Raw genomic sequence first — 24,961 nt, 5'->3', positions numbered from 1 at the left:
ACACACATACACACGTACGCACATACATCTCTATCTCTATATTATCTTAAGGAAGAGTTTCACAAAGCTATCACACGTGGCAATAATTTGGAGGTTCAAGGAGAGAAGGAGGTTTGAGTAGAATTTGATTTTGGAAAGCTCAAAATACGTGCAAAGGCTTCCCAACTAGTATATGGAACCCACACACCTCCTGACATGACATGAAAGATATATGGTATCATCCATAACAGCTGCATAATCATAATGGCTCCTTTAGATTTGAAGGCGATTGAGATTGGGTTTGTGCCTGGCACAGGCCGCATGAGCTTGGCTCTAGCTACCCACTTTTGCAGAGCCGGTCTCAGAGTCCTACTAGGATCTAGAGATCCTTCGAGGGCTGCAGAGGCAGCTTCAAAGCTTCAGAAAGCTTCACCTAGCTTTGTTGTGCAGGGACTTGGCAACGAAGAGGTGGCTTCAAGAGCTGATTTGGTCGTGTGGAGCCCTCGAGTATGTCTTGAGAAGACTGTTGATATTATAAGAGAGAGCTGTAGTGATAGTAATGATTTGATGAGATTGATTTGTGGGCGGCGTTGATATACTGATGAATTAGGGTTCCCTTGAGGAGCGAGAGGCTCTGCTGAGGCATTTGGCTGCGCCCTTGGAGGGCAAGATCATCGTGGACGTGACCAACATACTCAATTTCGTCGGAGAGAGAGCGTGGGGCCAAACGTCCTCCACCCTTCGCAACAAGGACGCCCTCGGCGTGCCGGCACGTTGGACGACCGCGTTCAAAGCGACCTTCGCAGTAAGATTGACACCATTTTTCTGATGTGTGCGTGTGTGCGAGAGAGAGAGAGAGAGTGTGTGTGTGAGAGAGAGAGAGAGACGACAAGACGAGCTGTTTAACGTCGACTTATTGATCTAGAGAGACCAATCGACGGAGAGACTTGAACCCAAGTGAGAGAGAGAGAGAGAGCATGTATGTGAAAGAGAAAGAGAGAGAGAGAGAGAGAGTGTGTGTGTGTGGGTGTGTGTATGTGTGTGTGTGAGAGAGAGAGAGAGAAAGCTCTATTTCATTCAACTTTGCAAATAAATATTAGCAATTGATTGGATTGATGGAACTTCTTGGATTTGAAAGAGGGTTCTTGAAGAGGCAAAACATGGAGGGAGATTGGAAGGAACCATGGTGGCTGGTGATGATAATGATGCAGTTGATACCACTATAGCACTTGTAGAGATTATTCCTGGATTTGTTGGCATACGAGCAGGAGGCTTACAAAACACCAAAATTGTGGAGCTCCTTGGGCCTCCTTGGTTGATTGACCTTGATGAACTCAATGGAAACGCTTCTCATACTAGTGGTTGGCAATATGGCGTTTGATATCCTTCCTTTTAAAATCATAGATAATCTTTGAGCCATAAGGGTGTCCAGAATCCACCCTCTTCAACATTGCTAGGTTCCTCTATCTTAGGCAATCACTTCTTCCATGTTCCAGTAGGCTCAAAAATAAGCTTGCAAAATTGATTTGATTCTTGAAAATTGGTTTTTATTGTATTCATGCTTTCCCCCCCTTTTCCATCCTTAAGGCCCTCTATCTATGCAATACAAACAAATTACCCAAGAATTTGATTATATCTCTTTTATATTCCCCTCCCCACCCCCCCCCCCCCCCACAGAGACACCACACCACATCCCTTTCGTCTCTTGTTTTCACTTTAGTTTCTTTTCCACACTACAATATAGATCCATATTCAAGCATACTATCATTCCCTTTTGACCTCACAAAAATAATCAAAATTCACCATTTTCTCTTTAGTTTTTCTTTCTTTAATACCTCCATTAAATATCACTTCAAAGTGCCAATATTGCCAATATGGCAAGCATATAATTTTTACTTTTTCTTTATTAATACCTCCGTTAGAAAGCGTCGATAGCACTTATAAGTGCCAGTTTGGCAAGCATATATGAAAATAAAATTAACTTGATTCTTCGTACTATGGCACTTAATGAGACAAGTTCAAATGCATTAGATAGAAACAATACCCCCAATGCTCCACACAATCTGAATTGGATCCACAAAAGAGAGATGTTATCTCTTATAAGACACAAGCATAAAAAAGATTCTCATAAGATAATGTGCAAGATGAAAAAGGAAGAGACCCATGCGTGACATGATATGAAGAACCCACCCCAAGGTTGGGTTAAGAGGCTAGTAACCTACCACTAGGGTAGGTCTTGAAAAGTAGGTTGCATCTATGTTGTATATTTTTGTGCGTGATGACAAGAAGCCCTCTAAGAAAGTCACAAATTCCATTTGAATGCATCTAACATGGCCCTAGTTTCAATTAAGGGAAGTTGATTAGTGGATGCATATTATATTTTAATAAATCAAAATATACAAATGGAAAGAATTAATGAACCAAAATACTAGAATGAGGATATAATCTAAAATTGATGAGTTTGATTTCGACACCATTAGTATTAGACAAGGATTTTTTTCACCTTTTAGCTTGAAATTCCCCATATGTATGTACATTTGTTTTGTAACTCCATGAAAATATAAACATATTTTTTACGTGTTCCTATGTGACTACCTGCCCACTTGGAGATTGTTTGGCTTTATATTAAGGTTTAATATGGGTGAGAGGAATTCAAGAATTTCATAAGAATCCCCTAAGAAATATACTAGAACTCATTGAGATGCACAAATGGCTCACAAAGTTAACTATGTAGAGACCACAGGGGTAATTTAAAAAAATCAACCTATAGAGTAGTTGCAAAACTTATATACACAACCTTTATAAATGTTGAGACATTAATTTAGAAACCCCTTTTATATAGTTCTTCTCACTTTTTAAATAAAAAATCCTATATCTATTCAAGTTATATGTAACTTCTTCACAAGAAAATGATATTATTTCTTTTACACTTACATGTTATCTTATGTATTTTTTTAGTGAACACTATGTTCTACTAGTGAAGATCAATGAGACAATTAAAGAGGCTAATATGGGCTCTTGTTCTACAATTTCTTTGATATCTCATTCAAGAAGACGGATCCTTCTCAAAATTATTATGCATCCACGGAGAGTTTTGTAACCTTATATAAGCCAGAATGTTGTAATGTCCATCATCATCACATTCCCCTTTATCTTATTTCAATCCCTTGAACCTTCCAATAATTCACATCTCTATGAGTATTGTGGAGTGCACAAGGTCTTTATATTAAATAAAGGTAAAACCTTTAAGGATGCGATGTCTTGCTACTAGATTAAGGATACAAAAGCTTCTAAGATCAATTAACCTCATTCAATTTCCCTTTATAATAACATAATTTCAAAGCACCCTTTGCAGTTTGAGTGAATCATTTTTTGATGTGTGTGTGTGTGTGTGTGTGTGTGTGTGTGTGTGCGCGCATGTGCATGTGAGAGAGAGAGAGAGAGAGAGAGAGAGAGAGAGAGAGAGAGAGAGAGAGAGAGGGAGAGACCTTGATGCAAAACTAAAATTGGTCAAGCCGATAACACAACACCTTTGAAAGAGAAACTATATAATTAGGATTTTGAGAGAGAGAGACACCTTGGTGCAAAACTAAAATTTGTTAAACCGATAACACAGCACCTTTGAAAGATCAGAAAGTTAACTACATAATTAAGATTTTCAAAAACTTCACTTTAAGAGAGAGTATGAGCATTAAAGGACAAAAATTTGTTAAACCGATAACACAGCACCTTTGAAAGAGAAACTACATAATTAAGATTTTCAAAAACTTCACTTTAAGAGAGAGTATGAGCATTAAAGGACAAAAATTTTAGACGATTCACACAGAGAAGTGTCCACTTATCAATTTAAACTACCATTACTAGATTGAATTTACGGGCACTCTTTTAATACTTTAATATAATACATAGTAAGAACTTTTAATATGCATAGTAAGATAAGATAGATAGAGATAGAATCTAGAACAAATATTTTAGAAATTTTAAAAAAGAATATCCAACATATTTTGTGAGGATTTAAAAAAATAAAGTTTAAAATCTATTTTCTCAATTTCAATCCTCATTTTTCATGATAAATAATTTTAATCTTTGATGGAGATGAAATTATGTTCACATTTATACTCCTTATGTCCGTGCGTGCATGTGTGTGTGTGTGTGTGTGTGTGTGTGTGCGTGCAAGAGAGAGAGAGAGAGAGAGAGAGAGAGAGAGAGAGAGAGAGAGAGAGAGAGAGAGAGAGAGAGAGAGAGAGAGAGAAATGCACTTTACTATATTAAAATTTCAATACTCCTATTACTATCCTCAATTAATAATTATTTAACATGTTTTAAAACTTCAACACTCCTTCAATAGGAAACAACACAACTACTAATAATATTTTTCACTTTATTTAACATGTATTGAAACTTTAATACTCCTTAAATAGAAAACAACACAAGTTACTATTAGGTACCATCCTCAGTTAATAATTCTTTTTACTATATTTAACATGTATTGAAACTTTAGTCCTTCTTAAATAGGAAATGGCACAACTATTATCATCCTCAATTAATAATGCTACACTCACACACACACACACACACACACACACACACACACACAGAGGGAGCTCTCTCTCTCTCTCTCTCTCTCTCTCTCTCTCTCTCTCTCTCTCTCTCTCTCTCTCTCTCTCTCTCGGTTATGTCTCTTCTTTACACATGCATATGCATATATATGTGTAAAGAAGAGACATAACCAAGCTAAGATTTGGGAATGGATCTAAGCCATATCCATGAAAAGCTATGTGATAATCCACACATGAGGGATCATGAGCTAGCTCCCATGAAAGCGAAGGGTCCACTCATCATAGAGAGTAGTCACCTAAACATGGAAAGACTACCATGATTCATCCATACAAGCATAAGCTCCAAGAAAGGTCATGTGTGGATGTCAAATGATCAAAAATAGTCAAAAGGTAGAAAGTATATAGACCATGTGCCTTTTATAGTCCCAAGCCCCACATGTCCCTAACACCACATGCCCCTAAACACCATGTGCCTAGGCCCATCCCTCATGTGCATGTACATCCTAAAATCCCCTTTGTTACATTAGGAATTTTTTGGACCCAAAGAGGGCCTCTTGGATTAACTTTTGATTAGGAATGGACCAATAGGAAGAGGGCTACGTGCACATTTTTTACTTCTTTGACCCTAGGGGGCCTTGGCTTTGGTTTGCTAATGGGGCCTAATTACTACTCTTGTCCCCCTACCTCCTAGTCCCAAACTTAGAGGTCCCCCCACCTAGAATCGCGCGGATTTAAAAAAACCCTAAAAATTAAAAATTTTATTTTTTTCCCAAAAGTGTGTTTTCCCTCTCAAACTTCCCCCCAACATACTCTAGGCTTGGAAAGCTTATTTTGAGCCTCTTTCTTTCTCTTCTAAACTCTCCATTCTTATAGAAACTCCATACCTCTCAAGCTCTCCCTCCTTCTCAAGCTCCCTCTCCCTCTTTCTTTCTTTTCTAAGATCTCCATTGCTGCAAAAACTCCATCCCTCTCAAGCTCTCTCTCTCTCTCCCTCTCAAGATCCCTCCCTCTCCATTGCTATAGAAACTCTATCCCTCTTTAGTCTACTCTAGGTTTAGGAAGCCTAGTCTCAAACTCTAACCCTCTTTTAAGCTTTCTATTGCTGCACTGAAAACCCTGAACTTTCTGTCCTCTCTCCACTCCTTTGTTGTAACAAGCTTTTATTTTCCCTTCTTCTCTTTTCTTACCACCATGGCCTCTTCCAGTAATGTGAGAGGACCTAGGGAGAAGGTGGAAGAGCTTGTGTTGCATAACACAAGAGATAAGCATGGAGTTTGTGCTCTAACAAGATTCAGGGTTGAGGCTTGGGTCTACATGCAGCCAAGCTCTAAGGGACCACATCGAGTGCGTCAACTAGGGAATATGCTACATCATTGGAAGGGGCAGCTATAAGTCTTCAAGCATACTAAGAAGGAAGGACTGGTTGCCATAGTGCAATATGTGTATACCCTTGGAGACCTTCACATTCAAGGCCAATGACCAAGGTTTTCTTCAAATTATCAGTGTAATATAAACACGGCTTTAACAACATGCTAATATTGGATTTTTTGTTTCAAATTTTCTTATGATTCTCCATTTTCCTATGTCTCTATCTGCAAATATTTTCCCCTCTAATTATGTAGGAACAACCACTCCAAAGCCTCACAGGAGTTTTCTATGCTATGCATGCATCCATTGGAGAGGCAATGTTTGTATCTCAAAGCCCAAGTGAGCTTGTACAGAAAAATATCTTTTTCTTTTCTCACTCATATTTTGTAGAAAAAAAACCAGGTTTATTTGGCAAGCTAGAAGACATCCCAACCCCCCTCTTAACAATCTCGAATGGCCCAAACCTGATGCTTGGACCATCTTATGCTTAAAGTTTAAGATGGTAAGTGATATCAAGACATCACTCAAGTTTTCAAAGGCATCTAGGTCAGTAGGGCTAAATTGGTTTTGTCCTTTACATGTTTTTGTGTGCACATGTTCAATTCCATGCCAATGTACCAAACAAAAACAATGTATATTTATAAGGAGGTACGGTCTGACCTCATTCAAGGATTACTAGGAGAAGTTTGGGAGGTTAATGAGGGGTCACATCAAGGTGATGTGTACAAGTGCAATGTAGTAGATTATACAGTATCTTTCAGGTTCTTGAAGGCACGCTCTATTTTGTACATGCGTCTACACTACCAAAGATGGATATGAAAGCATGGGACATGGATCCCACTTCAAGCCTCAAAAGAAGAAATTGTGCCTATTGACTCTAGCTGTGATGATGCAAAATGGATGGATTGAGCAAGTGGCAGCACAGCAAGCAAGCATTGGAGCCTAGCAGACCTACGTCAACACTTTAGCATCATGGGATTTGACAATGTGGAAGAGTCAAGTTTCAAGTTGATGAGAAGAAAGGTATATCTGATTCCACTACATGTCTAGAATTAACCCTTACACTTTTTGGTTATTGTGTCACTTTCTATATTTTTACAGATTGGGAAGCTTAAGGAGGGAACAACCATGGTCTCAGAATCATGGCAAATGGGGGACCTTGAATTTTCAGCAGTAAGGTGCATAGCCCTACCAACACATAGTGGAAGAGCTTGAAGATGAACTGGGTATATGGGAAAATAGCCTCTGTTCTAATGCACATGAGAGGCAAGAGTTCCAGGATCGAGGTGAAGGCAATGATGAGCTTTCAAGTCAACAAGGAGATGGAGATCAACATGAAGTAAATGTCACAAAAGGCAAAAAATGAAGACATTATAACAATTTTAGATTAGATAACATGCTTGTAATTTTGTAGTAGGCTCTTTTTTAACCCCTTTTTATTTAATTGAAATCTTAATATTTTTGCAAACTGTGATTTTTTTGTCTAGCGGTCTAGTGTGAAAAGGCCAAACTTTAAATTTTAACTATAAAAAGGCCAAATTACCACAAGAGGGGACGGCCTCTGGCTCACCACCCAGTCATAGAGGAAGAATGAGGATTGTCTCTCGTCCCCCAGGCTATATAGTGTGTGGCCTGTCGTCCACACTAGCCTGGCCACCCATGACTCCGCATGCGCGTCCTCTCCCACTGAACCCCGGATGGCCACGTCCTCGGCGCTCCGGCTGAGACGTTGACGCAGCCCCGTCTGGCCATCCAGTCTGTCGTCGGTCACACAGACGTTACAGCCCACGTGACATTACCCCCCTTAAGAAGAGTTTTCGTCCTCGAAAACAAACTGGGAAACCTCTTGGAAATTGCACTACGGCGTTCCCAGGTAGCTACCTCATCATCCCTATCTGTCCATTTAACAAGTACATCCTGGTACACTTTATGTCGGGTTTGTCTGTCACACGATACTCTAGAATCTTTTTAGGTTCATGTGGTATCTTTGGTGGCTCTATCAAGTCCACCAATATCTCTGGAGAAACTGCGTTCTCTAACCCGTGAACTGATTTCTTCAGTTTACTGACATGGAAGACAGGATGGACTTGAGAACTCTTCGGTAACTCAAGTTTATATGCTACATCCCCAATCTTCTTAAGGATTTTAAAAGGACCACAATATCTCGGAGAAAGTAAAGTTTATCACACTTTCCCGTTTTCATGGTTTCTGACTGCGCAGGAACCTTGAGGAATACAAAGTCACCTTCTGCAAAGGTCACCTTTCTACGTCCTTTATCCGCATAAGTTTTAGCGCGATCCTGAGCGCTACGAATACTCTCACATGTGGCTCTGAGCATATCATTCATATCTTCAAGGAAATCCTTGGCAGATTAAATCTTCTCCTTTTCTAGGCCTACAGCCATCGGAGATCTCGGTTGGAATCCATACATTAACATGAATGGTGTAAATTTAGTCGGTCGCTGAGTGTTTGGAGCTGTTATAGGTAAACTCCAATAAGGGCAAGTACTCTTCCCAATTAGATTGCTTCTTACTAACATAAGAACGCAACATATCCTCTAGAATTTGGTTCACTCTTTTAGTTTGACCATCAGACTCCGGATGATCTGCCGTACTCACACTCAGAGTAGTATCTAACTTTTTGAAGACTTCCCTCCAAAAATGACTGTTGAACTTTCCATCTCTATCCGACACTATATCTGCGGGCAGGCCATATAGCTTGTAGAGATGTTCAATAAAGAGTTTTGCCAACTCTGGCGCTTTAACAGTTTTCTTCGTGGCAATAAACTTTGCCATTTTAGTTAACCTGTCCACTACCACCCACACCGAGTCATTCCCTCTGGGTAAACCGGTAATGAAATCCATAGAAATGCTTTCCCATTTCCCTTGAGGAATCTCCAGCAGATGGAGTAGTCCTCCAAGGCTTAAGACATTCATGTTTATTGACCTGGCACTAACTGCATTTCAGCACATAAGTCTGGACGTCCTTAAACAAAGTAGGCCAATAAAACTGTCTTTTTACTAGTGCATAGGTCTTCTGAATCCCAGGATGACCCGCACTTGGACTATCATGACTTTCTTTAAGAATTTGGGCCCGAAAGTCACCCAATAGTTGGTACACATATTCTACCCTTGTAGAGTAAGTACCCGTCGTCAATGGAGTAATTAGCATATTTCTCCCCCCGACGAAGTTTATCACTCCCCTTTGAAGCTGTGGCAGTCAAAGGTGATGAAGGGCCTATGTCAGAGCTCTCCTGCTCCAAACTATACCCAGAAGACACGGCTAGTCTCTCCGGACTAACTCTCGCTTCCCTTCTCGTTTCACCTTCGGCCAGTCTCTCCGGACTAGCAATCCGTGCCAACGAGGGAGGTGGTTGCGTCTGTGAAGAAGTGTGTACGCGTACAGTGCGCCAGACCTCTGTAAAAGATGGATCATGCTCACATAAACCAGGTAGTGACTCCAAGAAATCATTCTTGAAGACTGTGAAACTAAGTTCATTAATCTGTGGCATGCGACTAAGTGCATCTACCACCACGTTATACTTACCTTTCTGGTAATGTATCTGAAGGTCAAACTCCTGTAGAATCTCCGCCCACCGAGCTTTTCTACCCTTCAGTTCATTCTAACTTGAAAGCCATTTCAGACTTTCATGGTCCGTCCGGACCTCAAAAGTAGCACCATATAAATAGTGTCTCCACTTTTTCAGTGCATGAACTATTGCTAGTAACTCTCGCTCGTAAGCCGAGTAGTTACGCTGCGCACGATCTAACTTTTTACTCTCAAATGCAATTGGGCGTCCCCTTTGCATAAGTACGGCACCAATGGCCTCATTACTAGCGTCTGTTTCCAAAACAAACGGCTCATTTGGATCGACAATAGTCAAAATAGGTGCAGCTGCTAACGGTCACTTTGATTTATCAAAGCTTTTCTGTTGGGCGTCCCCCCAACTAATGTTTTTAGTTTTTGACCGTAACTAGGCAGTCAACGGGACTGCAATCTTCGCGTAGTCCTTTACATACTGTTGGTAGAACCCCGACATGCCAAGAAAAATCTGCAGATCCTCGAGATTCTTCGGCGCTGGCCATTTAAGAATAGCCTCTACTTTTTCTGGCTCCATCCGCGTACCATCGGGCGGATATAATATGGCCAAGGTAGTGAATTTTTGTTTCAAAAATTCACATTTGCTCTTCTTTGCAAATAGTTTGTGCTTTCGCAACAACTCGAACACTAGACACAAATGCTCTATGTGTTCTTTCTGTGTCTTACTGTACACAAGAATATCATCTAGGAAAACTACTACGAATTTTCCTAGATATAGACGTAAAATGCTGTCCATCAGCATCATAAACGTCGATGGAGCATTGGTTAGCCCAAATGGCATAACCAAAAACTCAAAATGCCCGAAAAACGGGTCCTAAATGCTGTCTTCGCAACATCTTCTGCTTTTATTCTAACCTGATGATACCGTGATCTCAGGTCTATTTTTGTGAAGTATTTAGATCCATAGAGTTGATCAAACAACTCATCCATAGAGTTGATCAAACAACTCATCCATGCGTGGCATTAGATACTTGTTCTTAATCGTTATCTGATTAAGAGCCCTATAGTCTATGCACATCCTCATAGATCCGTCTTTCTTCTTTACCAGAAGAATAGGCGATGCCCACGGACTTGAACTAGGACGAATGAAGCCTTTGTTCAAATATTCCGTTAATTGTTTTTCCACCTCCTGTGCCTCAGAGTAGCTTAATCTATATGCAGGTTTGCTTATAGGTTTTGATCCTGGCATAACTTCGATGCCATGGCCTACTTCTCTAGATGGTGGTAAACCATCTGGTAAATCATCAAGAAAAACATCCTGAAATTCCTCTAATAAATTCATTAAAGTATCTACGTACTTTTTCTTTAATGTCTCATTCACCTTGGATTTTTTCTTGTTTGAATCACATGCATGCCAAACAGGGTTTTCAAACAGTGGGTCTCATCCAAGGTTATCTTGTTTTCCTTGTTTGTCTACGCAAACATCATTTATCGTTTCATCTATGGAAACAGAATTCAAAAGAGGGTAACAAGCATATACCTCTGCTCTCTGCAGACCGCTATACACAGCTCCATGGAGGAAATAAGTGGTGTGGCAGGGACAGTGCGGTCACCCTGCAGGGTAATGACTCTACCTCCGTGCTCAAAACATAGCGTATTATGTAAGTAATTCCGAGCTAGACTAGGGCCCAAGCCATACAGCCACTCCCTACCTAGATATACGTCTGCTCTGGCTAAGTGCATGACCTGAAAGTCAAGCGGAGCCTCGTAGTCCTGTATAGATAATGGGATCCCCAATACTAGGGTATTCCATACCGTTTTGTCATATCCATTGGCTAGGCCAACAGTATACTCATGATCACTCCGGGTCTTAGTCAACCCCAATTTCTTGACTAACGAGTAGCTCAAGAAGTTGTGGCTAGCTCCATCATCAATAAAAACTGTGACTCTACGGCCACCTATGGTACCATACATACGCACCATGTCATGCGGACCTACAGTAGTAGGCTGCCACATCGCTGGTGTCACTGAACAAGCGTGATGCTCATCACAATGACACACTGTCACCTCTCTGAACTCTACGGAACTGATAGGGAGTCTCTGCACTGTATGCAACTGTCTCGAAGATTTACCATCTTTTTTGGGCTTGTTGCTCGTGCTAGCCTTAGGCTTTGGACACTCAGCCTTCGTGTGCCCTACTTCATTGCAATTAAAGCAGCGATTTTCCTTTCGCGCTTTAATATATTGCTCTTTCTTTTGGATTTCGATGTCTCTTTTCTTCCTGGATGGTCGCGGTTTTTTAGACCAATGACCACCCTGTCCTTCCTGGTCCGTCCTATCCCCTTGTTTATCATTGCGGAACCCTTTTCTTTTAAGACCTGACCTCCTTTTTTCACTACCCTCGGCCCTGCTCGAACCACCACACGCACTACGGCGCTTGATGTCATCAAATATCTATGTGTACTTAATTGCCTGCTAAGTCTTTAGGCTATAAGGGCTCTACGTACTCAAGGTAATCATCTTTGAGGCCTCTCTTAAAGCCTCACAATGTCTGGAATGCATCGATTCCCTTTAGCTTGAGTACTATCTCCCTATAGTCTGAGATGTACTGAGTTAGGGATTTGTTCTCCATCGAGCACTTGTCCCATAACTCCCAGCTTCTTTCTGCCTCATTAACAGGCAAAAATTCTTTTCAAAACATCGTTTCCAACTCTGTCCAAGTGGCAGGGCGAGTTGTCAAACTCATCCACCACTTGTACGCTTTGCCGGTTAATGAGAGGCTAGCCTCTACAGGCTGTATCCGGCTAGGTTGCTGTCGTAGCACGTGCAAATCTGACCACTTCACTAGAAACATATTGACCGAGTCCTTGTTTCTCTCCTTCTCCTCGCTATACGGACGGCCCCGCAGGCGCATCGGCCTGTACTCCTGCAACCACTGGCAAGGCTATGCTCACCCGTGCCGCAAGAGCTCGGCTACCACGAGGAGTCAGAGTACTAGCTGAGGCGGCTGTTAGTGCAAATCTGACCACTTCACTAGAAACATATTGACCGAGTCCTTGTTTCTCTCCTTCTCCTCGCTATACGGACGGCCCCGCAGGCGCATCGGCCTGTACTCCTGCAACCACTGGCAAGGCTATGCTCACCCGTGCCGCAAGAGCTCGGCTACCACGAGGAGTCGGAGTACTAGCTGAGGCGGCTGTTAGTGCATCTAACCGTGTGGAGATGCTCTCTAGCCTCGTGACTAAATCAGCCTCCTGGACTTTACCATATTGTTTAGTTTGGCATTAAGATATTTAAATAGTCCACTAGAGAGCTCCGTCTCTGTCAGGACATCAGCAGGGTCCAATAGGTCATAATCGTCGTCGTCATAATCCAAGAGGTCCTCCTTGGTCCCCTCGGCGAGACGTCGGTGTTCATGTCCTCTGGCTCGTCGGCCAAAAAGGGGTCATCTGCCAATGCGGCCGCTGCGGGCTCGCTGGGTCCTAAGGCGGGGTCAATAGACGAGGAGGGCGCTGGCGGATCACGCGTGATCGATGAGCACACTCCGGACCGAACAACGGTCGGGCGTGTACGGCCTGACAATTCGGTCGGGGTCAAACCCGCGAGACTTAAAAAACCTAGAGAAGTAGAAGGTGGTGGGGACACACTACGCCTAGCAGACATCTTTAATTCTTGCAAAAAACAATGCGAGAACTCGAAAATTACTAAAAAAAATGCTAATAAAATGAGCATTGGTGGAGAGAGAATAGTCACCCCCCTTTACGGTCGCCTGTCGATTTGTGTTACGCTACGAGCCTCTAGACAGCGCCGCTTCTCCGAGATGCTCCGATCTGAGAGAAAAAATGCCTGCAACTCATAAGAAAAATAAATTTTCTCGGGAAGTTGTGCCTGGAACACTCGGATTATCCCTTGCCGGGATTATCCCTCCTCCCCAGCCGAGAGAGAGGATCCGTTTGAATCTAGTTTCATTTTTAATTTTATTAAAAATGAATAATTAAAATATAAAAAATAAATAAATGATTTTTTTTTCTTCTTCTTCTCCTCTGGTGCTGCGCTTATTGGCTGGCCGTGGCCTGGTTTGGCTGGCCGCCACCCAGTTGGCCGTTTTGCTGGCTGGCCGCCATCGCCCCTGGGCTGGCCGTCCCTGGCTAGCCACCGCTTGGCTGGCTGGCCACGCAGGCCGGGTATGGCCTGGCCATGCAGCCAGTGTCTCACAGGCAAGCGAGTTTGTGCTCTTTCAGTACAACGTAGGCCAGCAGGTCTCCGCCCCCCCTCTACACAACGGCGGTTTCGTCACAGATGGGTGGCGCACACAATGGCGCACATTTGTGCTCTTCGCCCTCCTCTCTACACAACACACAGTAGAGAACGTTGCACTAGGCGACTTCCGTTCTTTACCAAACAAAATTTGCTTCGCAGACAGTGGGGCTGGTGTTCGCCTCCCCCCCACACACAAGCTTCAACTTGCAGACAATTTCAACGCAGAGAAAAAAAAAACAAAACGAAAATTGCTTACCTGCGTTTTACTTGCTGTGCTTGTTGGCTGGTCGTGGCCTGGTTTAGCTGGCCGCCACCCAGTTGGCCGTTGCTGGCTGGTTGCCATCGCCCCTGGCTGGCTGCCGCCCCGCCGGCTGGCCGTCCCTGACTGGTCGTCACTGACTGGCCGCTGCCGCCACCTGGCTGGCCACGCAGGCCGGGTATGGCCTGGCCGCCGCGTAGCCAGTGTCTCACAGGCAAGCGAGTTTGTGCTCTTTCAGTACAATGTAGGCCAGCAGGTCTTCGCCCCCCCTCTACACAACGGCGGTTTCGTCAAACAGACGGGTGGCGCACACAATGGCGCACATTTGTGCTCTTCGCCCTACTCTCTACACAACACACAGTAGAGAACGTTGCACTAGGAGACTTCCGTTCTTTACCAAACGAAATTTGCTTCGCAGACAGTAGGGCTGGTGTCCGCCCCCCCCACACACAAGCTTCAACGAATTCTTTCGCAGACAATTTCAATGCAGAGAAAAAAAAACAAAACAAAAATTGCTTACCTGCGTTTTGCTTGCTGTGTGTGACGGGGAGAGAGAGAGAGAGAGAGAGAGAGAGAATTCTTCCCTTCAAAAATGGCCGCCTCCCTCCACACACTCCATTGTGGAGATAAGGATGAGGAGATGAATGGTTGAAAACCATTGAGTGGGCTCCGGTCCCCCGGTCACGCGCGGACCCTGACGACCCAATCGAACCAACGCTCTGATACCAGTGTTAGATACCTGTAACGCCGCTACGGGCATTACCCCAAGAGGGGATGGCCTCTGGCTCACCACCCAGCCATAGAGGAAGAATGAGGATTGCCCCTCGTCCCCCAGGCTATATAGTGTGTGGCCTGCCGTCCACACTAGCCTGGCCGCCCATGACTCCACATGGGCGTCCTCTCCCACTGAACCCCGGACATGGCCATTCGGTCTGTCGTCGGTCATCACAGGCGTTATAGCCTACGTGTGACAGAAACCAAGCACGAGCTCACACTATCTCTTTGCATTCACACATGGCTACCCACTTTGACAGCTTCCGCCTGTGAGTTCCTCTCCACCACCCCATGGGCGGGCAAGAGCCAACTCTTTGCCATGTTCTCTCATGAAGTTGACTTTGAAAAGTCGCTCGCCCTTGCATCCCAACATTATGAGACGCAGATTGCATATATGGAGCAATACTTGGCTCCCCACTCCATCTTCTTTCCCCATTGCCCCAATTATCAATGGGTGCCTGTTAAGCTGCTTAAGTACATTCAACAATACGCCCGCCCCTACATCCAGCACCTTGAATGCTTCATCGACATCTACATCCCCGCAGGAGCTTACTGTACCTTCAATAATAAGCAAGAGGTGGTGAGGTTGGGGAAGGGCAATTTAGGAACTAGGTTCCTCTCGTGGCTCACCACTTTTGCATCAATAAGCGCATCAATGAGCGATGATGAGGATTCCGATGAGGAGGTAGAGATGCCTACATTGCAGTTGGCAAGGTATTTGAGGGATGACAAGGAAGTGAAGGCACTAGGTATGAATGTTGGTGTGTGAAACAGCAGCTTGCATCAGAGAACTTTTCAGAGGGTACACAATCTGGAGCTGAACAGCTCGGTGTAGTGGAAGATAAGATGCGGGGCCATCTTCCCCACACAAGGAGAGCAAGGTACTGCCAGAGCTTGAGATCAATCTCTTGAGCACCATTGTGGTGGAAGGTGAAGAATACTTATTTCTTCATGACCTTGAAAAGGCAGCTGGCTTGAGAATGGATGAATGCCTGGGCATTATATGCACGCAATGTGAGGTGGACCTTGATACATCCAGCCTCGATCCTCACCTCGATAGTGTCATATTACCCCTTGGAGAATCTATCGCAGAGATAGTTGCTTTGGTCAAAGATAGTGTGGTTGAGACTGCGGAGCAAGCCCTAGTTCTAGAGGAGGAATTCACAACCTTACAAGACAAGCTAGAGGCTGAAAAGGATACCCCTACTGCTGGAGTGATGGAGGAGACCAAAGCACCTAAAAAGGATGAGGCTCGATTGACCTCTTCGCCCCCACCAGCATTTTGGCAAAAGAAGACATTGAGGAGCAAGAGGTAATAATCGACCTTTTAAAACTTAGAAACATTTGTAATTATGTATAGAAAATATATTTTGATTTTTTCTTTGATTGCAGAGGGTGGTTGAAATTGACGCATTTGCTGGGAGAGGCGGGGGCAGCAGAGACCAAGCCAAGGTCCATGGACATGATGTTGTGTTGGCACACTATCTTGGTTGGCTTCTTGTGGATGGCATCACCATCATCCACAGGGACTATACCCCTCAATATGCCTTCACTCTCTTCTTTTTGAAAGCCCTCTCTAAGGTGCTCTGTGTAGCCTCTATGGCGCAGAGCACTAAATGTATAGTTTTGATTAAAAAATCCCTTGCCTTCGATGTTTTTGGTTCTAGATTTAGGGGTAAGCTCCTTGCTCGTATAGGTATAGCGAAAAGCATAGGCACAAAGGATCCTCAAGAAATAGCCCAATCACTCCTTGAGCACACTCTTCCCAATAACAAGAGAAGGAAGCTCAATATTGTAAGAAAGCTTTTGTGTGTGAAGAAGATGTATCACTTCTTATTATGAATACAATACAGTTTTTGGCAAACTTATTTTCATCAAGTATATCATTGTTTTTTCTAGTTTGTACCATCAATTTCTTTGTAAATGCATCAGAAATGACCCTGGGGCCTTGGGGGAGCAGTGCCAGAATAGTGCAAATTTTGAGCCTACACCGTTGCTATAAAGCCCAAATTCGCACTATTCTGGCACAGCTTCCCCAGCCCTTCAAGAGCAGTTCTGATGCATTGGTGGTGGATGACAAACAATGTATTTTTACACATGATTAAAGGTGTTTTTATCTTGTAAACTACTGTTTTTCATAATCAATGTACTCAACTTCATTATAAATGCATCAGAAATGATCCTGAGTGGTTGGGAGAGCAGTGCCAGAACAGTGTAAATTTTGAGGCTGCACCGCCCTGCAAAGCCCAAATTCGCACTATTCTGAAACAGCTTCCCTAGCCCTCCAAGAGAAATTCTAATGAATTGGATGACAAATAATGTATTTTTACACAGGATTAAAGGTGTTTTTATCTTGTAGACTATTGTTTCTCACAATCAGTGTACTCAACTTCATTTTTATAACTGCATCAGAAATGATCCTAAGTGGCTAGGGGAGAAGTGCCAGAACAGTGCGAATTTTTAGCCTACATCACCGTTGTGCAAAGGCCAAATTTGCACTGTTCTGGCACAGCTTCCTCAGTTCTCTAGGAGCATTTCTGATGCCTTGGGTGACAAACTGGCACATGATAGACACTCCATGTTAAACAAACATGATGACATTGAGACATTGTAAGTGAAACTTAAAATTTAAATTATTAGAAGGTTATAAATAAAAGCCAGATAGTCTTGTTACAAAGGAGGGTTTGAAACAAAAGAGTTGCTTCAAAAAGCAAGTTAACATCTACGATCTCTAGATCGTATTGCGCTCGCCTTGAATACACTGAGCTAGTTGCATGTCCTTGTGGTGATCCTCTTTGCATGTATTGCAAGGAGGTTGGTGTCTTTAAAAAGCCCAACAAGGTAAGCCTCGGTGGCTTCTTGCAATGCTTCAAGGGCAATCCCCTGCACACAGAACTCTGTTCTATATCATTGGAGAATCTCCTTGATTGTGCGAGCAAAAGGGGCTCTTCTTATCAACAACTCAGTGTTCCTCTGATAAAACTTGATTTCTTGTAGAGCCCTATGCCCTTGGTGCATCCTTCTCCTTGGAGCTCTCTGTGTTATGTTGGTGCATTGGTGGCGAGGTTGGGACTTCCTTGGCTTGAAGAGCTTGACCTTTTTGCACTTGCACGCACTTGCCAGTAACCTCCCCTTCATCTCTCTCATAGTTTGAATCCTCCTCCTCCTGCTAAAATTGTGGTACCTGTGTATCAAGTTCCTCCCGGGTAGGTAGGGGACCCTGTCCTGGTAGTAGGGTCTTGCCACCTATGGTGTTGTGCAATGTAGGAATGTTTTTACCAACCCATTCGAACTGCTCATCATCATCAGACTCTCTGTCGTGATCTCTGGGGTGGCTGCAGCGTGGGGTCTTCTTTTATGCACTTTCTCCCACTAGAAGAGCCTGCATGTGTGTGCGTTGGTGTTGCTGTGGGAGGAGGGATGGACTCTGGTGATCCCGTTGGGCATGTCCTCGAATCCCAGGGGTCACTCTCTTCCGTGGCGTCACCAGTATGTGGTCGTTGGGTGCCTTGCACTGTGTTTTGTGAAGGCATGGTAACACGTGCGATGTTCTTGGTGCATGCCATATCCATGTACAACTATGCCTATTGTGCTAACATGGTGATGTGTTGGTGTCCTTCATGTGCATGCCTACGTAGATCTTGAGCTCAAGCTCTCTAAAAAAGTGAAATGAGTATGAAGTGAGTGAAGGAACTATTAATAGTTTTTTTTAGTGCCAAAAAAAACTAACGAATTTTGTTTTCTTAGCTTTATTACATCTAGATTTGTGCTGGTGCATGCACAACCCAAAGCCTCTCTTGTCTCCTCATTCATGCACCCCAAGCACCATGCCTATGGGGAGCATTGGTTTACAACCATTCAAGCCAAGCATGATTTTTTGTAGCCTTGCGTGCCTCTTGTGCAAGCTTTAATTGTTGGGCCCGCTCCCTAACCAATACCTTTCCAAAGGTTGTGCGATAAAACCAATTGAACATCTCTTGTAGATAGTTTGTATGTGTTCCTCCTACACAAGCTCTACCTCCATGTCTTGTGTTTTTGAAATAAACCCCTCTTGCTTTATAATGTGATTTCTCCATCCCTTGGGTACTCCACATGTCGGAGCGATCCATACTTATTCATGAAATACGCACCATGCGCATAAACTATGTGCTGTACACATGATAATAGAATTTAATTAGAAAAAGTCTAGGTTAAAACACCAGTTTATTTTTTTATTATACAACTTACCATATAGTGTGCTACTTTACTCTCTCCCCAAGCATTTAGCACACTTTTGGTGAATTCTACGATATGTTGTTGGAATGATGCTCGTTCTTGGACAGTTGTGCTACTTTGATTCATAATGCGAACCATGTTATTGAAATTTATCCAAAGCTATTTTTGCACATATTTACAAGAGCTGGCATTGGACAATCTACATTTGTGGTGATTGCACACAGGTCTCTCCAGAGTCCCCAAGTCTTCTTTGAATTCTCTATGTTTGTTGGCATCTCCAAAAATCTCCTTGCCTTTGCTCTAGTCATGGAGACCTTTTGAGCAACCTCGTATGACATACCAGAGAGGCCTGCTTATTCACTTCAATTTTCACATTTTTGCCATGGCAGCCCAGAGAATTCAAAAGATGATCTACTTTACCAAGGGCTGCACTTTCCTCTCTTATGTAGGCATTGTGAATTCATAATCGATATGGCACTTAAGCAATCGATCGAAGATTCTCATGAATGCATGAAGTGTGGAAAAGTGAATATTCTTTAGTGAAAAGTTAATGATGGGACTCCAATTTGAATTCATGTTTGGTTCTCCTAGCATATCAGGAGACATGACACCTTCCACCCATCTTGCATTTGGTTGTTCCTCATCTTCATCGTCAGTTGACTCGGTTGGATCTACTGCATCTTCCTGTAGCTTCTTCCCTTTCTTAGGACCTTTCGAGGCATCCTTCCCAACAGAACCAACCTTCTACATACCTTTTCCATTTGTCTTTTTTTGCCTAGGAATATCAATCTGAGCATTGCAGTATGGACAAGGCCATCTTGATATCGTGCCTTGAGCACAACCCATCATGCATTTAATTATCTTCAAATCTCCCCCAAGATGCCAACCCACCTTGAACTTTCCTATGTTTTCTACATCTAAAAGTTGACCCTCAATTTGCTTTTTGATTACATCTATTATCCAGGGAGTCCTTTCAAACATCCATGTCAATACCTCATGTGTCTCCTTCGATACCTTGAATAATGCACCAAGCCACCAGACCTCTTTCTGAGATTACACACTAAAACTTGGTTTGGTAGTCTTTTCCCATGCACATATCACGGCCTCATTCATGAGCGTAATGCTCATATGTTCCAACTTCTAACCTTTCACAATTTGGCACTCATCTAGCTTAAACATAAATGAAAGTGTGCTCCCCAAAACTGTAAATAAATGATAATTTATAATATTCAAAATAAAATAATCGTCTTCATTTTATACTGAAAAACATGAATGGTAGCAATTACAAGTTCTCACCATCTGGTGAAAGACCATAGAACTTCACCATAGCTTGTTGTAGTCTCTCAATATGAACAAAGATGTTATTGTAAATATCATAGTGAAATTATGTACTTGTTGTCTTGCTTTTGTTTCTGCTCGACCCTGTGTCTAATGGTAGTATGCCCTCAACGTGATAAAATTTTCATATAGCTCGCTGCACATCATCATTATTGATACGCTTGACATTGTGAATCACCTTGAGTGTAGGAAATAAAGTGCCAGTGATCCCTTGTCTTAGAAATGCATCTTTTACAACCTAACAGATTGCTTGGTACCCTTTCATGCTGATTCCACCCGTATCACAAGCATGTTGAATTGATGAAGAATCGATGGAGGTGGTAATCTCCCTCACCACATTGCTGACAATAGTTTGGTGTATTTTAGGACGATGAGGGTCAGTAATAATTGAGAGAATATCCTTGGTATTCATAATGGCTTTGACTAAATCCTTCCATCCCTCTTCATTAGAACCACACACCTCTTTTGCAGAAAATTCCTGGCAGCAGAACACAAATCATGACTATTTTGTTTAAATCACTGAGTGCATAATGAAAGTTTATGTTACTTACTTTGTTGTACGGATCCTTTTCTTCCATGCTCCACCTTTAAACGCAAGAGATTTTATACCAGCCAATGTCTTTTTGCGTTCACAAGCACCATTTGGTGTTGCTTTGAGTCGTTTGATAAGTTCCCCTCTAGCCTTTGAATCTTTGCATCCTTCTCCACATTCTCTGCGAGGATCTCTTTCATTTTATCTGATGATGTTTTAAGTCCTTGACATTGTAAAAGGGTAAATTGTGATGCTTGCAATTGAGATTAGAGAATATGGGTTTGCCAAGCTCCACTTGTATTCAATCTTCTACAGTATCCTAACAAGCCAAGCTCTCCTTCACCAACAAATTGCATAAAAGATGATAAATCACAGAAAGGAGGGTTTACTCTTAATGGAGGGTCAATTGGATAGGGACACCCATCAACCCAAAGATCTACATTTTTCTCCTTAGCTATCCTACGAGCTTGGACAGATTGTGCATCAATAGGATGGGTTTTTTTAGAGCTGGCACTCTTCAGGAATACGAATGTGTAAATCAACCTTCCGTTTTCTAGCTTCACAAGGGGCTACACACATAGCTTGCAAAAAGGCTCCATAGCTAAGCAAAGGAAGAAGCTAAAGGGCATAGAGATCCTCAGAGGGGGAGAGAGAGAGAGAGAGAGAGAGAGAGAGAGAGAGAGAGAGAGAGAGAGAGAGAGTGAGAGACAGTTAAAACTTTGCTGTTGGAGGTTTAGCACAAATCTATTTTTCTGAGTAGAAAATGATATTTTTGATATACAAATATACTAACATGGAGTTTTTCATCAATAAATTGCATTTATGAGAAAATTTTTTAAAAAAATAATTTTTGGGATCCCCATAATTTTGGGATCTCATGGATGTAGTGGTTCCTAACAGTTAGTTATGTTTATGGGGTTGTGGGGTGGGGTTGTGGGGACCTGACAGTTAGTTATGGATGTACTCGCTCCTAACAGGCTCCTGATGTGACCCTTCTTGGAGGGAAAAAAGTATTTTCATCATACATATTGATTAAGTGGTGTTTTTTCCACCTCGAATAGGAAAAATTGAAAAATGGTCAGCCATTCAAAGGAGGTTATGGCAAAATTTTCTTAAATTTTGTGAAATAAGTTTTAGCTTTTATTATTCAAAAAGAGTAATCCTCATCATTTGTGTATTCTAAAAGTGTTATTTTCATTCTATGCATAGAAAAATGCATATTAGAAATATTTTTTTATAAAAGTGTTATTTCTATTAAAATTAAATTCTATGCATAGAAAGATGCATATTGAATTTTTTTATTATAAAAGCGTTACTTTCATCAATTTTGATTTTATGCATAGAAAGATGCATAAAGAATTTATTTTTATTTCAAAAGAGTTATTCTCATCAATTTCGATTTTATGCATAGAAAGATGCATAAAGAATTTATTTTTATTTCAAAAGAGTTATTCTCATCAATTTTGATTTTATGCATAGAAAGATGCAGAAAGAATTTTTTTTTCAAAAGAGTTATTCTCATCAATTTTGATTTTATGCATAGAAAGATGCATAAAGATTTATTTTTATTTCAAAAGAGTTATTCTCATCAATTTTGATTTTATGCATAGAAGGATGCATAAAGAATTTATTTTTATTTTAAAAGAGTTATTCTCATCAATTTTGATTTTATGCATAGAAAGATACATAAAGGAATTTATTTTTATTTTATTTTGAAAGTGTTATTTTCCTTAAAATTGAATTTATGCATAAATAGATGTATAAAGGGATTTTTATAAAAGTGTTATTCCCATTGAAGTTGATTTTTATAAAAGAATGAATGGATGGATAGATGTGATGTGAATCAGATAAATGTGAATGGATGGATAGATGTGATGTGAATGTGATGTGAATCAAATAAATGTGAATGGATGGATGGATAGATGTGATGTGAATCAGATAAATGTGAATGAATGGATGGATGGATGTGGATGTATGTGAAGAATAGAAGTGGATGTATGTGAAGAGTAGAAGTGGATGTATGTGAAGAAGAATGGATGTGGATGTATGTGAAAGGATAGATGTGGTGTGTATCTGATAAGTATGGATGTGGATGTATGTGAAAGGATAGATGTGGATGTATATGTGATAAGTATGGATGTGGATGTATGTGGGAGAATACATGTGGATGTAAATGTGATGGATATGAACGAGAATTGAGGCGATGAGATGTGATGTAAATTGGATAGATATGAATGATAAGGGATGTGAATGAATGATAAGGGATGTGAATGAATGATAAGGGATGTGAATGAATGTGATAGCATGTGAATTAGGATGTAAACATGTGAATCGAGATGTGAATGAATGATAAGGGATGTGAATGAATGTGTTAGTATGTGAATCGGGATGTGAATGAATGATAAGGGATGTGAATGGATGTGATGTGATGTGAATCAGGATGTGAATGAACAATAAGTGGTTAAGTGATGAGATGTATGGGTAGATGCAAGTGGATGAGATCTGATGAGGATAAATGAGGAAATAAGTGATGAGATAGAAAAAGATGTGATTAGATGAGAATGGTAATGCTTATGAAATGAATGTGGATGGATGTGTGGATAATGTGGATTGATGTATAAATAATGTGGATTGATGTATGAATAATGTGGATTGATGTATGGATGATGTGGATTGATGTGGATGATGTGGATTGATGAGTGGATGATATAAATTGATGTGGATTGATGTGGATGGATGTTTGAATGAACGGTGGAGTGACGTGTGGATTGATGTGTGGATGGATGGATGGAAGATGTGGATGGATGTGTAGATAATGTGGATTGATTGTATGAATGATGTGGATTGATGTATGGATGATGTAGATTGATGAGACAATGCTATGTATTGATGAGTGGATGATATAAATTGATATGGATTGATATGGATGGATGTTTGGATGATGTGGATTGATGTGGATGGATGTTTGGATAATGTGGATTCATGTGGATGGATGTATGGATGATGTGGATTGATGTGAATGGATGATGTGGATTGATGTGTGGATGATGCGATTGGATGTGATTTGATGTGGGAATGATGTGATGTGATAGGGATCGATGAAGAAAATAAAATTGTGGTAAGATGAGAAAAGATGGGGTCTAATGTGAAAGGATGCGGAGTAATGAGAAAAGATGAAAATATTGTTGGAACTGTATTTGTATGTGAAATCTGTTTTTAAATGACTGTTTTATGTCAAGAATGTTGGGAAAGCATTTTGACCGTCTTGTGAATGAGGTCGTGGAGACATATATGTTAAAGTTGCAACTGCTAGACGGAGAGTCATCGGAGGACGTCTCGCGTAGCAAGGTCGGCCGAGGTCTTGCCCAGCCTCGGTTTGATTTAAATGGTGAGCTTCCAGTACAGTGGATGAGGGACCAAGGAAGTAGCCTATGAGTGAAGCGCTAGGTGACCTATGAAGGATCGTAGAGGGTGCTGACCATACGGTGCTCAGGCTCTGGGTCGTCGAAGATACCCACAAGTACGTCGGGGAAGGTTGTGCAGTGGGGTCAGGGATCTTACAGCTGGTATCTGAGCAAATTGGCGAGAAGCCAAAAATATCAAAAATTTATGTAGAAGCAGTAAAGGGTTGTAATTGTGTGATAAAATTCATACAAATTGATATTCAAACTGAAATTCGTAAATTGGTAATTGGGTCTTCAAATGGAAGTACCGCAATTGTATGGAATCCCTAACTTGCTTAAGGCCTAGATATAATGGAATTTACCTTATAGTTCCAAGGACCGTGACTACCCGTATATATCGAGGGTATAACTGCAGCTCTTTACTGGCAGTATATACGAGTAAATCTAAGACTTGAAATTATAAGCATTAATACTATCTAGATGATGAATTCGAATGTGGTTAATATAATTTTAAATTCTGATTGAGAACTGATGAGTTGATTTGGATTCTGATTGAAAAATGAAGATTCTTAAATTTTGGTTGAAATGTAATAAATAAGCAAAACCACAATGAGGATGAATGGGATGAGTCCCTGTGATGATGTTCGTAGCTAGAATGACATTAATGACTTCAGCAAATCACTATAAGATTAGTGGATTGTGCTGGCAGTTTGCTGCTGTTAACACTTAACCC

At 41.6% G+C, this 24,961-nt stretch overlaps 1 protein-coding gene across 1 annotated transcript; it reads left to right on the top strand.

The window, feature by feature from the left end:
• Window positions 1–228: 228 nt before the first annotated feature.
• On the top strand, window positions 229–1,536 carry LOC147627597 (uncharacterized). The gene is made up of 3 exons (XM_086814501.1): window positions 229–486; window positions 590–784; window positions 1,118–1,536. The coding sequence occupies exons 1-3, from the start codon at window positions 244–246 to the stop codon at window positions 1,358–1,360; spliced, it is 681 nt and encodes a 226-aa protein (XP_086670627.1). The 5' UTR covers window positions 229–243; the 3' UTR covers window positions 1,361–1,536.
• Window positions 1,537–24,961: the final 23,425 nt, after the last annotated feature.

This window comes from Cibotium barometz, chromosome 20 (assembly GCF_041138505.1).
Source record: "Cibotium barometz isolate CiBa-2024 chromosome 20, ASM4113850v1, whole genome shotgun sequence".
Classification (NCBI taxonomy): Eukaryota; Viridiplantae; Streptophyta; class Polypodiopsida; order Cyatheales; family Cibotiaceae; genus Cibotium; species Cibotium barometz.
The sequence above is the reverse complement of the archived record's forward strand: the minus strand, read 5'-3'. Positions and strand labels throughout refer to the sequence as shown.

Excerpts from the sequence above, each read along its gene's own strand:
- LOC147627597 (XM_086814501.1), top strand. The coding sequence starts at position 244 with ATGGCTCCTTTAGATTTGAAGGCGATTGAGATTGGGTTTGTGCCTGGC. Across the intron at positions 487-589 it reads TGGTCGTGTGGAGCCCTCGA|GGTTCCCTTGAGGAGCGAGA; the intron begins GTATGTCTTGAG and ends CTGATGAATTAG. Across the intron at positions 785-1,117 it reads CGTTCAAAGCGACCTTCGCA|AGGGTTCTTGAAGAGGCAAA; the intron begins GTAAGATTGACA and ends TGGATTTGAAAG.